The sequence below is a fragment of the Nicotiana tabacum genome, chromosome 11 (genome assembly GCF_000715075.1).
Source record: "Nicotiana tabacum cultivar K326 chromosome 11, ASM71507v2, whole genome shotgun sequence".
Lineage (NCBI taxonomy): Eukaryota > Viridiplantae > Streptophyta > Magnoliopsida > Solanales > Solanaceae > Nicotiana > Nicotiana tabacum.
The window spans coordinates 3,947,483-3,961,312 of NC_134090.1; the positions used below are offsets into that span (position 1 = coordinate 3,947,483).

General features: G+C 33.7%; 1 protein-coding gene across 3 annotated transcripts; it reads right to left on the minus strand.

Moving 5' to 3' along the window:
- Positions 1 to 1,763: 1,763 nt before the first annotated feature.
- On the minus strand, positions 1,764 to 13,442 carry LOC142166192 (TMV resistance protein N-like). 3 transcript variants are annotated; one of them, XM_075224691.1, is made up of 8 exons: positions 13,167 to 13,441; positions 10,255 to 10,790; positions 8,159 to 8,792; positions 7,715 to 7,837; positions 5,763 to 6,041; positions 2,951 to 4,639; positions 2,653 to 2,811; positions 1,764 to 2,255 (listed from the first exon to the last, which is right to left on the minus strand). In XM_075224691.1, the coding sequence occupies exons 2-6, from the start codon at positions 10,755 to 10,757 to the stop codon at positions 3,425 to 3,427; spliced, it is 2,754 nt and encodes a 917-aa protein (XP_075080792.1). In that variant the 5' UTR covers positions 10,758 to 10,790; positions 13,167 to 13,441; the 3' UTR covers positions 1,764 to 2,255; positions 2,653 to 2,811; positions 2,951 to 3,424. The 3 variants fall into 3 exon arrangements, with proteins under 3 accessions (XP_075080792.1, XP_075080790.1, XP_075080789.1); XM_075224689.1 differs by having other exon boundaries at positions 7,715 to 8,792; positions 10,255 to 10,773; positions 13,167 to 13,442; XM_075224688.1 differs by having other exon boundaries at positions 7,715 to 8,792.
- Between the last annotated feature and the right edge of the window lie 388 nt (positions 13,443 to 13,830).

Here is a 13,830-nt window from a genome sequence, read left to right on the forward strand (position 1 = left end):
AATGTAGCATTATACGTGGTAGGGTCTCATTGAGTAATACTTCCACGACGATAACATATGCTCTCCTCCCTAAATCATATATATAATATTGAGTGCATCTCTCTAAGTGAGAATGTGAGTTCAAATCTTATGTCAATCTTATTATTATTTTTTTCTTTTCTAAAACTGCGTATTAATTAAGTACATTTCTTTTTATTTCTTTTTTTTTCTGATTTATTCTTTTAAAAATTTTATTTTTTGTTTGTCACCGGAAAATCTTATATGATTAAATAACATGGGCATATTAAACTAGTGGACAATGCAGCATATAATATGCTATTGGGTTCAACTAATCCCAATATTTCAGCACAGAGTATGGATATAGATGTAAGAAAATTAATATTAAAATATAATAATTTTGAACTTATAATTCAAAAAGTGGTAATGGTGCAATAGTAAGAACCAAACGTTGAACTTGTATAATTTATATCCTGGATTCACCTCTTCATAATAGCGCACTTATCTTCCCAAAATTTTGGATCCACCTCCGACTTCTCCTAATAGAAACTAAATAGTAGGAGTTTTTCGTGAAGCTTCTTCTTAATATTCTTAAGAGAACATTGACTAATTAAGTACGTTTCTTTTTCTTTCTTTCTTTCTTTTTGATTTATTCTTTCAAAATTTTCACATATTAAAATTCTTATTTTTTGTTTGTCACCTAAAAATCTTATATGATTAAATAAAATGTGCATATTAAACTAGTGGATAATGCAACATATAGTATTGGCCCTAAAACGCCAACAAATGATGAACGGGTATGGCGAATCAATGATTATTGTTAATTAGGTTGTTTTGGGCCCATAAAATTTTAGGCAATTCATAGACAGTCGCACGAATTCATGACGACGGCGTGGACATTAGCACACGAAAAATTGTAAATCATCATGAATACCTGTTTTGGCCCTAAAACGCCAAAAAAAAAAAAATGGTGGGCGCCATTTTTCTTTGCCAAGGAAGAAGTGATTCAACCCCCCCCCCCCCTTTTTTTAAAAAATATTATTGTTCTCTAATGTAGATACTAATTGCTACAAGTAATGCACTGTTTTATTCTTCAGCTGAAGTTCCGGGGAACAGTTCCGGAACAATATCACATGTCATAAGAAGATTTATGTATTATGTTTCAATTAAATTTCTTTGGTTTCTAAATATCTTAGGTTGTTTTGACACAATTAACTAAAGATGATTCAGTGTTTTTCTTTCTTATTTGTTAATGTGTCTCTTGAGTAGAATTTGTCTACAATGTTAGCTCACGTTATTCAATTTACAAGCACATTTACGTAAACTAATCCTACAATGTCCCACCGTGGATTTAATTATGGCACAACCAGCCAAGATAAATGAGATGGAAAATTAACGGTAAGCAAATGCGGATCCATAATTTAAAGTTTATAGATTTCTACAGTGATCTCATAGTTATTCCGCCTCTGAATACTACGAGTTGTTTGTAGTATATTTATCGAGACAGTTTTGTTAGCTCCAAAACTCTTTGGCTAGTTTAATAACTCTGTTCCAACTCTAATTCCTATAGTGTAGGCATAATATGATTAACAAATTATTAAACGAATTATACCTAAGATAAAAAAATAATTTATAAGAAGCTCCAAAGATGACACGAGAGGCTAATCGCCAACTGAAGAAGAAGAAATCAGTACCTCCCAATCAAATTTGCGAAGGTATCTGTTTCTTTCTAATGTGTGTATCTATTTTTTTTTTTACAACGGTGATGTTTGAACCAAACTTTATACAAACTCGTAACTCCGACTACCAAGACTACTTTTTTTTAATACTCCGCTGCGCCCTTGGGGTGCAATCGGGCTAACTACATATTTTAACTGCAGGGGAAAGAGTTATGAAACCGAAATCGTCAAAGAATACAAAGCTAATGAATGTTGATCAGGTGATTTCATGGTGTTACAATTGAGTTTATAAGGTTTTGTTGTTGATTGGACATAAAAAAGGTGTTTGCTATGGCTAAAAGGTTTTTTAATTTACTTAAAACTGTGAAGATGTTAAGTCAGCGGAGCCACCTTATAGCAAGCTTCGCGAAAAAATACACCGGGTAGACAGGTGAAATTGCTACATTCAGTTCCTGGAAATAGTTCCCCTTTGGTCCATTCTTTCCTGCATCTCTTTCTTACGGCAAGAATCTAGTTGTGCCCTTCCTTCATATGCAGTGTCATCCGTTTAGTTCTCAAAATACCTTGTTCCCATTTGAACTGCAAAAGCAAAAGAGTGAACTTGTTAAAACCACTTATAAGTAATAAAGAGATATAGATGTTATTGCTTTATCAAGATCCATTTTAACAAGTAACAACAGACATTAAGATAAAAAAAGATCAGATATTCCTAATTTGAAACGATCATATTAGATGAATTAGCTAGTGCAAACAATCTTGAAAGAAAGGGGCTTCTAAGTAACATTTGGTATAATAATCTAGCATTCAATATTTTGCAAGAAATTTAAATGATCGTGAGCCTTTAATTCTACCACAAAACTAGTATTCTGTTATTCATCTGATGTAATAGGCAAGTTAACACAAAGCCTTTGTTGCTTATTTTCACTTTTTCCTAAAAAAAACATAAAGAACAGAGAGATCATGAGGGAGAACGAACCTCAACTTCATCTCGTACTCAGCTTTCTCCACAATACCAGGATCTGATTTGAGCATAAAAAGTTATACTTGTTGGAATCCTTTAACTCACCATGGTTAAGATGGAGAATCAATTGATAAAAACTCATTGTTGATATGTACATCACCCATTGATGAGCTCCTTTAAATAGGGGAAAGAAAACGAAAGAGGAAAAAGTAAGAAAGTTTGAGAAGAAAAAATATATTGATTTTGGAAGAAGACTTTGTAGCTAATAGAAGGAGATAATTACATTAAAAGAGAAAAAAACAAATTTCAATACCAAGTAGGAAAAAGCTGCAAAGTTTCTGAAGAGAATGGCCTTTCTACTTGTTGCTGCAGATTCTCAAAGACAGCTCCCCTGAAAATTAGGAATGTGATCTTTGTTTCTTAGAAGAGGATCAACTGGCTTCATTTGTCACGGAGTCATGTTGTTCACCATTGTCATATCTGCTCCTCCTTATCCCAATGCAATATTCTGTAACAAGGCCTCAACCTCAGGTTCTTCTTTATACAACAAACGAAGTCCATACTTCTTCACTTCTCCGGAAAAAAGATAGCCTAATAAGCCCATAGTCATTTGGTGTTTTTCCATTTGCCTTGGATGTATCCCATAAGCCAGCAAAAGGAAAAAACAAAAAATGTATACTATATTGTCATATCTGCTCAAGCTCCTCCAAGTTGTCTAAATCCCCTATCTCTTCTGGAAAGCGTTCAACTTTTGAGCAACCCGACATATTTAGACTAACCAAACTTTTCAACCTACCGATCTGCTTGGAAGATCTAAAAGGTTATCCATACTTCTCAAATCTAGCTCGGTAATATGAGTTTGGTACCGAGAAATAGATGATGGTAGTTCCCTTATCCCAGAGCGTTTCATGTGAATCTGTATCTCCGGCTTCAATCTCCCGTGGATTTCTGGAAATTTCCCTAACCGAGAGCACTCTCCTACATTCAGATATTTAAGAGATTCCACATTAACACATGGAAACCTTATAAGGCGACTACAAAAACTCAAATTTAACCGAATGAGTTTTTTGCAACACCCCAGGGAATGGTGAACCTCTTCAAGATAACTACATCCCTCCAGATCCAAATACTCCAAATTTGGCATCCCCGTGAATTCTGGCAATTGTGTAAGCCTCTTGCAATTTCTTAAGTCCAAGATTCGAAGAGCACCAAGTTGGGCTATGCCTCGAGGCAAATGCTCAAAATTATTTCCACTGAGATACAACTTTTTCAAAGAGGATAAGGATGCAATCTCTTCCGGAAGTCCTCCATCTATTAGATTGCAGTTTCTGAGACTCAAAGTTTCCAATGAGCGAAATCCTTCTGCCACCGGAGGGAACTCAAAGAGCACTCTATCTTTGGAGCTTCCAAAATCAAAGATTTTAAGTTTGCTTAAGCGTACGATGGAAGATGGAGGTCGTGAAATTAGGGTACAGCTGGCATCAAGCTCCTCCAAGTTTTCTAAATCCCCTATCTCTTCTGGCAAGCTTTCAAGTTTGACGCAACCCGACACACTCAGACTAACCAAACTTTTCAACCTACAGATGCTGCTTGGAAGAGCTACAAGTTTTTCCATACCGCTCAAATCTAGCTTGGTAATATGAGTTTGGTACTGAGTAATAGATGATGGTAGTTCCCTTATCCCAGAGTGTTTCATGTGAATCTGTATCTCCGGCTTCATTCTCCCGTGGATTTCTGGAAATTTCTCTAACCTAGAGCAATATTCTAAACTCAGATATTCAAGAGATTCCACGTTAACACATGGAAACCTCTTAAGGCTTTTACAATAATTCAAATTTAACCGAATGAGTTTGTTGCAACATCTCAGGGAATGGTGAACCTCTTCAAGATTACTACAATATAACATATTCAAATACTCCAAATTTGGCATCCCCGTGAAATCTGGTGTTCGCATCAGGCTTCTAGAGGAGCTGAGATCTATCCTCCGTAGAGACGGCAAATGCTGTTCAGAACACATAATGAGATAGAGAGAGGGAAAAAAAGAACCTATTTTGCTGCTCCGCAGGATTCCAATAATAAAATATTTGGTTATCTATCATTTGTATTTGTGCGCATCAAATGAGTAAATACTTAATTACTTATTGCTAGCTTTCCTAAAAGTATTTGATACTCCCTCGACAAGAAATGAATGATAGCATTTGAATTATGAGGGCCAACACATTATTTTTGTGCGAAATTAGAAATTTATTTTTTATATATGGAAAATTACTTGTTAAGAAAAGGTAAATTAAAAATAAAAATATTGCTAACTGTAATTTAACATGATTGAAAAAAAGTGTAGCAAAGAGAAAAGTGTTTCTCTCTTTAAAAAAGTGTAATATAAAATGGGGAAACCGAAATGTTAATTCCGGAAGCAATATATGAAAGCGTATATGTCATTCGAGAAAATAGTTGTACACAATAAATTCCTTTTGTTTTACTAATAAGTATTCCTTCCGTCCCACTATGTACAACCCTAGGATTAGATTCATATGAATCTAATCTTACTATGAGAAATATTTGAATGAGTTCAAATTGAGCTTCTTAGATAAAATGACGATGGGAAGATTTGGAAAAAAAAAGGACATAAAGATCTTACAATAATACTGAGAACAACCCCAAATAAAGCAAAATACAATAATTTCTTTTGAGATGGAAATAATTTGAGCTTATTAATTAACACTCCCTCCGGTCCATAATAAGTGACATTTTGGTCATTAGCACACCCCTTAAGAAAATACTAACTGCTATAAAAAGGTAGTTTTACTAAATTACCCTTAATTAAAATTAGCATATTATTAACTTGACAAATTGGGATTTGTAAACAAGGGCAAAGTTTGGAAAGATTACGTAAAAGGTCACTTATTTTGGACCAAAATAAAAAGGTAAAAAAGTCACTTATTATGAACCCGGGGGAGTAACTTTTGTTCATTTAAAGACATGCATCATAATTCTAACTAAAAAATGGAAGTACCTCAAATAATACGTGACAAAAGCAATAATATTTGTTCATATCACTAAATTAAAGGACAAAGATAGTTAGAGAGAAAAATAAATGGCAATAAAATAGAACTCAACTATTGTACCTTTGTTTCCATCCATAAATAATGCAGTGAACTACCCCAGAGTTCAAGGTGAACAAGCATTTTGGGTTCAAATGTAGATGGCAGTGACTCACAAGGATGGCCATACAAGACAAACCAACGCAAGTTGTTGGGCAGATACTCAATGGAACCATCATAGGTCAACGACCTCTCTATGTTTAATATCCTAAGCCTTTTCATATTTTTCATGGCCTTTTTGCTAAAACGTAATATACCCGAATTGAAATAAGGAAGAAAGATTGCTTCCATTGCCATGGTTCCCTGGTAAGAAGATCATTAGTCTACAAAGTATAATTTCAAATGTAGTATAAAATCCGCTTGCTAATATGACTACTTTTTAAGAAATACTGATGTAACTTCGGAAAAATACTTTTTGCAATTAATTCTACAGTTTTATTTTCTATTATTAAATTTTTCTTAGAAGTTCATTAGAGCCAAGTCTATAAGCTTTTCATGTTGTGATATAAAGTAGTTTTATTTTCTATTATTAAATTTTTCTTAGAAGTTCATTAGAGTGAAGCCTATAAGCATTTCATGATGTGATATAAAGTAATTGTAATTGAAACAGTACCAATAAATTGTAACTATTTATATAAAAAAATAATGGTAAAGTGAATCTCTGTTTGAGTTATTATGTAATAAATTGTCATAAAACTTTCAAGTTAATCCAAAGATTAAGCTACTAGACTAATCCATCGCTAAAACAATATAAGAAAAACGAATTAAGTTGTCTTCAAGAGAAAGCTATTGGATACTTTTTTGCTGAAATTTTGGAACACAAATCTTCGTCAATTCAAGCGTTATATTGCTAGTAAGATAATAAAATCTACGAAATAAACTACAATTACAAAGTTCTTCCATTAATCTTGAAAGAATTTATTTTTTTAAGTAGCTTTAAAATGTGTTGTGACTTAGAGTTTAAATCTTTATACGTTTAGTTATGGATTTATTAATAATGTATTAGTTTTTTTCAATATTTAACAAGAGAAATATGCATATCTTCTGAGATTTTAAATTTGAATAAATTTCTTATCTTTTATATGTAACATTGGAAAAGGAAAAAATGTTGATTTTTGGATAATTTTTATCTATAACGGTCAAAAAATATTTAAACCCCAAATGTTGTTACAGGTGCCATTCACTATAAAAGCCAAAAAATATCGGAACAAGCGAGACTGTTATAGAGAGGGTTGATTGTATTACATTTTTCTTAGAAGTTCATTAGAGTCAAGTCTGTAAGCTTCATGCTGTGATAGAAAGAAATTGTAATTGAAACAATACCAATATATTGTAGAAACTTTTTAAAATAAGAAAAAATAAACAATGGTAAAGTGAATCTCTGATTGAGTTATTATGTAATAACATGTTAATCCAACAACAACAACAACAACAACAACCACCCAGTATAATCACACTAGTGGGATCTGGGGAGGGTAGTGTGTACGCAGACCTTACCCCTACCCTGTGGTAGAGAGGCTGTTTCCGATAAAACCTCGGTTCCTTCCCTCCAAGAACTCTCCACCTTGCTCTTGGGGTGACTCGAACTCACAACCTCTTGGTTGGAAGTGGAGGGTGCTTACCACTAGAGCAACCCACTCATGTCTATAACATGCTAATCCAAAGAATGAAATTGGATCAAACAAATTAAGTGGCTATTAGACTAACCCACTGCTTAAAAAATATAAGAAAAACGAATTAGGCAACATAAATTAAAGAGGCTACTAAACAAATTGGGCAATTATTTTTTTATTTTTTTGCTAATTAGGCAATTATTATTACTTTTGCTTCTCCTACTAACTAAAGTAAACAACTAAAAGGACGTACCTGCAAGAAGATGAAGCAAGATGAACAAATAATTGGAATTGACTGCCCTATGTGTCTTTGAAATACAAAAATTAGAAATTAAATATTATTGCATTGTTTAGCCTACTTACTGTATTGTTGTTGATCACTTCTTTGAAATCCTTGACGAGCCATAGTCTGCTGCGTTCTCCCGGATTCTTTTGCAAGTTCACTATATATTTACCCATTTCTTGTATTAAGTCGTGCATTTGAATCTGACATTTTTCAGAAAAAAATACAAGAGATTTGTCAATTAAGACACGCAATCCATATTCAACTCCAGAATGACAACTCTCAAGAATTTGCATGGCGTAATCTTTATATTTCCCTCGCAAAAAGCATGCTATATCTAGAAACATCTCTTGTTGTTTGGGCTCTAATCCATCATAACTAATTTTGAGCTTATCAACAATTCCAGAATTAGAGTTACTTTTCATGTGCTCTATAGCACTTTTCCATTCAGTTAGTCGTAAATTATGCAGCAACGAACCCCACACTTTGAGGGCTAAAGGAAGGCCTTTAGCATAATTTACTACCTTCAATGAAAGCTCTTTAAAGCACTCATCTGGAACCTCTCTTTTGAAAGCATGCTGATAGAACAATTGAATGGATTCATGATCAGGTAGTGCACTCACTTCATATATTGCATCATCCTTCCCTATCAAATGCTTGTCTCTAGTTGTTACAACAATCCTACTGCCATTACCAAACCAACCAATATCACCTGCTAAATAATCTAAATGATCTTTATGATCTATATCATCAAGCACAATTAGCACCTTCTTAGAGCAAAGTTTGTCCGGAATCATATGCTTCCCATCAAGCTTATTATTGACGTAATCATCTTTCTTTCTTAGCAATTCAGAGAGAAGGGTGTTTTGCAAGGAATGCAGTTTTTCATTTTCTTTAATATCCGCAAGGAAACAAGCAGCTTCAAATTGATGAGATAAAGTGTCAAAAATGGCTCTTGCTATTGTCGTCTTGCCTAGACCGCCCATGCCCCAAATCCCCAATATGATCCTAACATCATTGATTCCTACCTTAAGTAGGGACTTTAATTTCTCCAGATGAGTATCTATTCCCACAACATCGCTCAAAGAAGACAAAGTAGCACTATTGCACAATTTGGAAATTTGGTCGACAATCTGCTGAATATTCTCTGCTTCAATCCTACGAAAATAAGAAGATTAATTGTGGATAAATGTAAGAAAGTCAAGTATTAGTAAGCATTTCATAATTATTACTTTTTATTACATAGGGGTAGGGGAAAGGGAGAGAAGATTGCAAGGTGAGGAATCAAACTCTCGTCAACAAACTGAGCTACTAAATATTGTTAATTTGCATAGATATGATTAAAAGACTACGCACATAAAACAAACGCTTGAAGGAGCAATCAAAATATTATATGTGCAAGAATGTTATTGAGGAATTGTAGTGATAGGAACTATAGTGACTTCTGGCTGACATAAACATATTAGTCAATTGTCATTCTGTTTTACAGAAATTATAAAATAAAACATATCCAACGTCTAAAGTACATTTTAAATAAACTGTTGCATATATTTTTTAGTCACCCATGGCGGATGTATATCCTTTTAGATTTGCAGTAGCAGTTAGAGCAGTGCTCCAACTTTGCACCTTCTCTTTTGTTTTTTGATTAATTTATTTTTGGTGTTGCTCTTATTTTAGGGCTACGAATTTCAACTTGGTTTACTTCAAGAAAATAAAAAATAAAAAGAAAAGAAAAAAGAAATAAATAATTAATATGCAATACATAAAGTAAAAATGTCAATGGCTTCTATTTTTAGGTTAATTTTAGCTTTTGCACGTTACAAGGAAGTGAAGCCACTCTCCATTCAGTGGCACTCCCTGAGGTTTTAAATAGGAAACGTAATATTTCAGATTTCAGGGGTAATAGCAAAACATGAATAGCTTAAGGTGTTCTTTTATTTATTCTCTCTAATTATATTGATAGGAACAATACCTTCTTACGGATAGAAACATATATAACAACCATCATTCCTTTTTGTTTTCAGGAAAAAATAAAAACAATTTTAACGTCTAAATGACAAACAATGAAATTAGATTGTGTAAGTAGTATTCTTAGCAAAATAAATTGATTAAGTTTCCATCATTTAATTTTTATTTTGTAAATATGATAAATTTATTTAGCGTCTATTCTGTTTAACTCATTTTTGAGATACAAATTTTTTTTCTATAGTAGAATATGTAGTCTTCACATAAGCAACCACATTTGAATGAAAACCGCTCCTCACTTTGCTCCTATGGTAACTTGAACCCGCAACCCAAGGGTTTGGAGTTGGAGGTGCTTAGCACTTTTTTTTTTTTTGATAACCGTGCGCGCACCTCGACTAATTCCACGGGATACCTACCACCTCCTACCAGCAACAGGTACTAGGTAACTCTATCCACCAAGGCTTGGATAGATGGGAAGAAATAACCTAGTATTTGCCTCCGCTGGGATTTGAACCTGAGACCTCATGGTTCTCACCCATTTCATTGACCACTAGGCCACGCCCTTGGGTAAGGTGCTTAGCACTTGAACAACCCTCTCTTTGTAGTATTCCATTTTTTTTTCATTATAAGAAATTACTATGTGTTTTTAACTCACCCGTCACGGACATCATATCCTTTTAGATTTGCGGCAGCAGTTAGAGCATTCCTCCATCTTTGGAGCTTTTCCATTCCTTCATCATCATCCTTATAGCTTGTTTCATGTCTGTCAAAGGCTTCAGCAAAGCTCTCCCTCTGTTTCCGAACATGTGATGGATCCACACCATAGAAGACTGGTATGACAGTCTGTCCACATTGATCCTTGCATTCCATGATCTTCACTAGCTCATCTAAGCACCACCTCGATGTTGCATAATTCTTTGAGAAAACGACGAGGGCAACTTGAGACTGTTCGATAGCTTTCAAGAGTTCATCTGATATTGATGCGCCATGCTCTAGCCTTTTATCATCTTGAAACGTAAATATTCCACTGTTTTCCAAGCCTTTGAAGAGGTGACCTGTAAATGTTCTTCGAGTATCTTCACCTCTAAAACTTAGAAAGACTTTGTAGTTCCACCGAGGAAACTGTGAAGTACTCTCAGAAGCACAAGATGATGCCATTGATTCAGTTCATTATCTGAAAAGAAATAAAACCTGTATGTGGATAAATTGTAGCTGTGGTAAGAGATCAACTGATGATAATAGGAGAGAAAGATATAAACAACTAGCTACTAGCACTTCAAATAAGAAAAGTTAGTATGAGATGGGCTCTACTCCATAGAAATAACTAGCTACTAGCACTTCAAGTTGTTGTTATTGTTCTTCTTCTTAATGCTTTACTCCAGTTGATTTGAATTATTGTTGTTTTGTTTTCTTTAAACTTTAATAGAAGGAAGTAGGAAATTCCTTTAAAGACCACCGCATCAATACTCCACTGTATATACACAATGGACAGCTAAAAGTACAAGTGGATTCATTGAATTGAATTATTGCTCCAAAGCACAAACACAAACGTCCCTCTCTCTCTTCTCTGCCAAAGAAAAAGGACCCCATTAATTGAATTTCTTTTTCTATTTTAATTTTCTACGAAGGTTGACAAAGTCTTCGTCCAGCAAAATATTTCTCGTTTTTATTTTTATTTTTTATATGATTATATTGTCCGAGTTAGCTCGTTCCATCTCAACTATTTTATTGGAGACCTACACAGATAAAAATTAATCACCTAATGATTTTTTCCTCTAGCGTTCTTATTTGAACAAGAAATTTCATGATTTTTATCTCACATTATTGACCATTAAGCACACCTTTAGATCCAAATATTTCTCAGTCTTCAACAGACTGAATTAATAAAGAACCTAAATAAAATGCACTACTCAACAAATTACGAGCCTGTTTATTTGAATCATAAAATATGTTAAAGACTAAAAGCAAGGTTGTCACACCTCAAGATAAGAAGTTTTTTCAATTTAAGTGACATTATTGAAATGAGATTATTTATTTAATTTATAGAGTCGCCACTTGGAATAATTATTTATGGCGTCCCAAGTCGCCATTTATTTTAAATCCCAATACAAGGAAAATTGACTATGTTTTGAAGTCTGCGAACATAGAAGACCGGGTAAGGAATTCTGTTAACCCGGGAGAAGGTGTGAGGCACTCCCGGATTCCGTGGTTTTAGCACGGTCGCTTTACAATTACACTCGGCTTAATTATCTGATTGTTACATGTTTTAGACCTATTGTGCGCTTTACCGTTTAACTGCTTTTAATTATATACTTAAAACCGCTTTTAGTATTTATGGAATTATTTAAAACAAGTTACAATGTTGTACACTTGTCGTTTTATACACATTGCAAACCGCGCCACGTGAAACGTACCCGCGATTTACAACATGTTTATTTTTAACTTATTTGAAGTTGTAAGGTCAAGTCACGTGGGCGTGCACTTGAATTTTGGAGTTACGCATCATGACTATACCACGGGAACCGTACCCATAGTCACGATAATTTATTTATTTATCATACCTAAAAGCATATTAGCGAGTGAATTGTTCAACTCCTAAATTTGAGATTATTGTGAAGGCTATGGGTTATGGAGTTACTGTGGAGGAAGTATAGCACTTAGCTACTGTTGCAGTTGACAGGATTATCTACATTACAAGTAATTAACGGGCTAACATTAAGGGAATCGTGAAGTTGGACCAGCTCTGTTACCTACACCCAAACATGCTTTCTTCTCCAAAAAATCAAATCAACCCACAGCTCACTAAAACCAACAAATAATAGTTCAATACCAAAACCCAATTCTTGTTAGCATCACTTTATCAGCCAAAAACTCCCATGACCTGTTTCAGTTACTTCTATAACAATTCCCAGTTACTTCTGTAACAATTCAGTTGCCTTGGAATTAATATATCTATAGTACTAATTTAAGCATGAATAATTAGATCCAAAGTACTAACTAGAAAATAGCGTTCATTCTTCCCCTAGTTAAACATGAGTAAACATTTAAATACACTGATAACATTCATAAGCAAATAACACCATTCAAAAGCCATATATCATTCCAAACATGTATCCTTCAGTTACTACAATTTATCTTTACAATTCAACTACCAAACAAGAGAGAAGAATCCAAGTCATATACACTTAAACCATTTTCTAAACAAATATGCAGAGTATTCAATAACTTAAAATCTAAAATGCCCATTTTTCAAACCAAACAACAGATCGACACATACAAGGCTATCCATATCAATTCAGAACTAAAACAAAGAATCGAATTCTCAGACTCTTACAAATTGAATCAGATTCAAGCTCTTCAACACTTTAAAAATGCTAAAATGCCGACTAGAACTCCTAAATTTTATTAAACCAATTCCATGTAGCTACTTCAATAATTTGACTAGCTTATGTCCCTTGTTTTCCATAAAGTATTAACAGAAAACTCATCACAGCCTAAGATCATCCAGAGTTTATGAAAGAGTTAATGTTTCTTATCATTTAAAAAATAATTACAGAGCTTTCATACCTGTTAGGCGGAGTAAATAGCTGAATTGAGCCAAATAAAGGCTAGAAAACAGTAAGGATGAAGCTCAGCAAAAATTCCAGCGAACAGCAGCAATTTGAAAAGCAAATTCAGTTTTTGAAAAAACCAATAAAATAGTGATCTGAAACCTCACAGTGATCTGAAGATGAACTTGGTTTCAATTGACGCCTTTGTATTGTCTTAAACCCCAAATTTTCCAAGGAAATTTCAGCTTATTGGTAATTGGATTTCAGATCTGGTTTTTCAGCTGCCTCCCCGGTCTAATGAGGACAAAAGTCCTATTTATAAGTAAAAAAAATTAAAAAAATTACGAGGATAAGTAAAAATTGTTAGGGCACTCTTCCTAATTTTCTTTTCCATTAGGGGTGTTCAAAACCGAACCGAAACCGAAAACCGAATCGAAACCGAAGCTTAATGGCTTATTGGTATCGGGTTAACGGTTTAACGGACGGGGAAAGGATTGAAATTTTTTTATTAACGGCTTATCGGTTTAGGGGCGGATTATTCAATTTTTTTAACGGATAATCCGTTAACCCGTTAAGAATACATACATATATATATATATATATATATATATATATATATATATATATATATATATATATATATATATATATATATATATAAAAAAAAATTTGTTTTTATC

Bases quoted from the DNA above. Each gene is read 5' to 3' on its own strand.
- LOC142166192 (XM_075224689.1), bottom strand. From the start codon at position 10,757: ATGGCATCATCTTGTGCTTCTGAGAGTACTTCACAGTTTCCTCGGTGG. The intron at 6,042-7,714 runs GTAAGTAGGCTA...TCTTCTTACCAG, and splicing joins AAGTGATCAACAACAATACA to GGAACCATGGCAATGGAAGC. The intron at 4,640-5,762 runs GTACAATAGTTG...TGTTCTGAACAG, and splicing joins ATTTATGGATGGAAACAAAG to CATTTGCCGTCTCTACGGAG.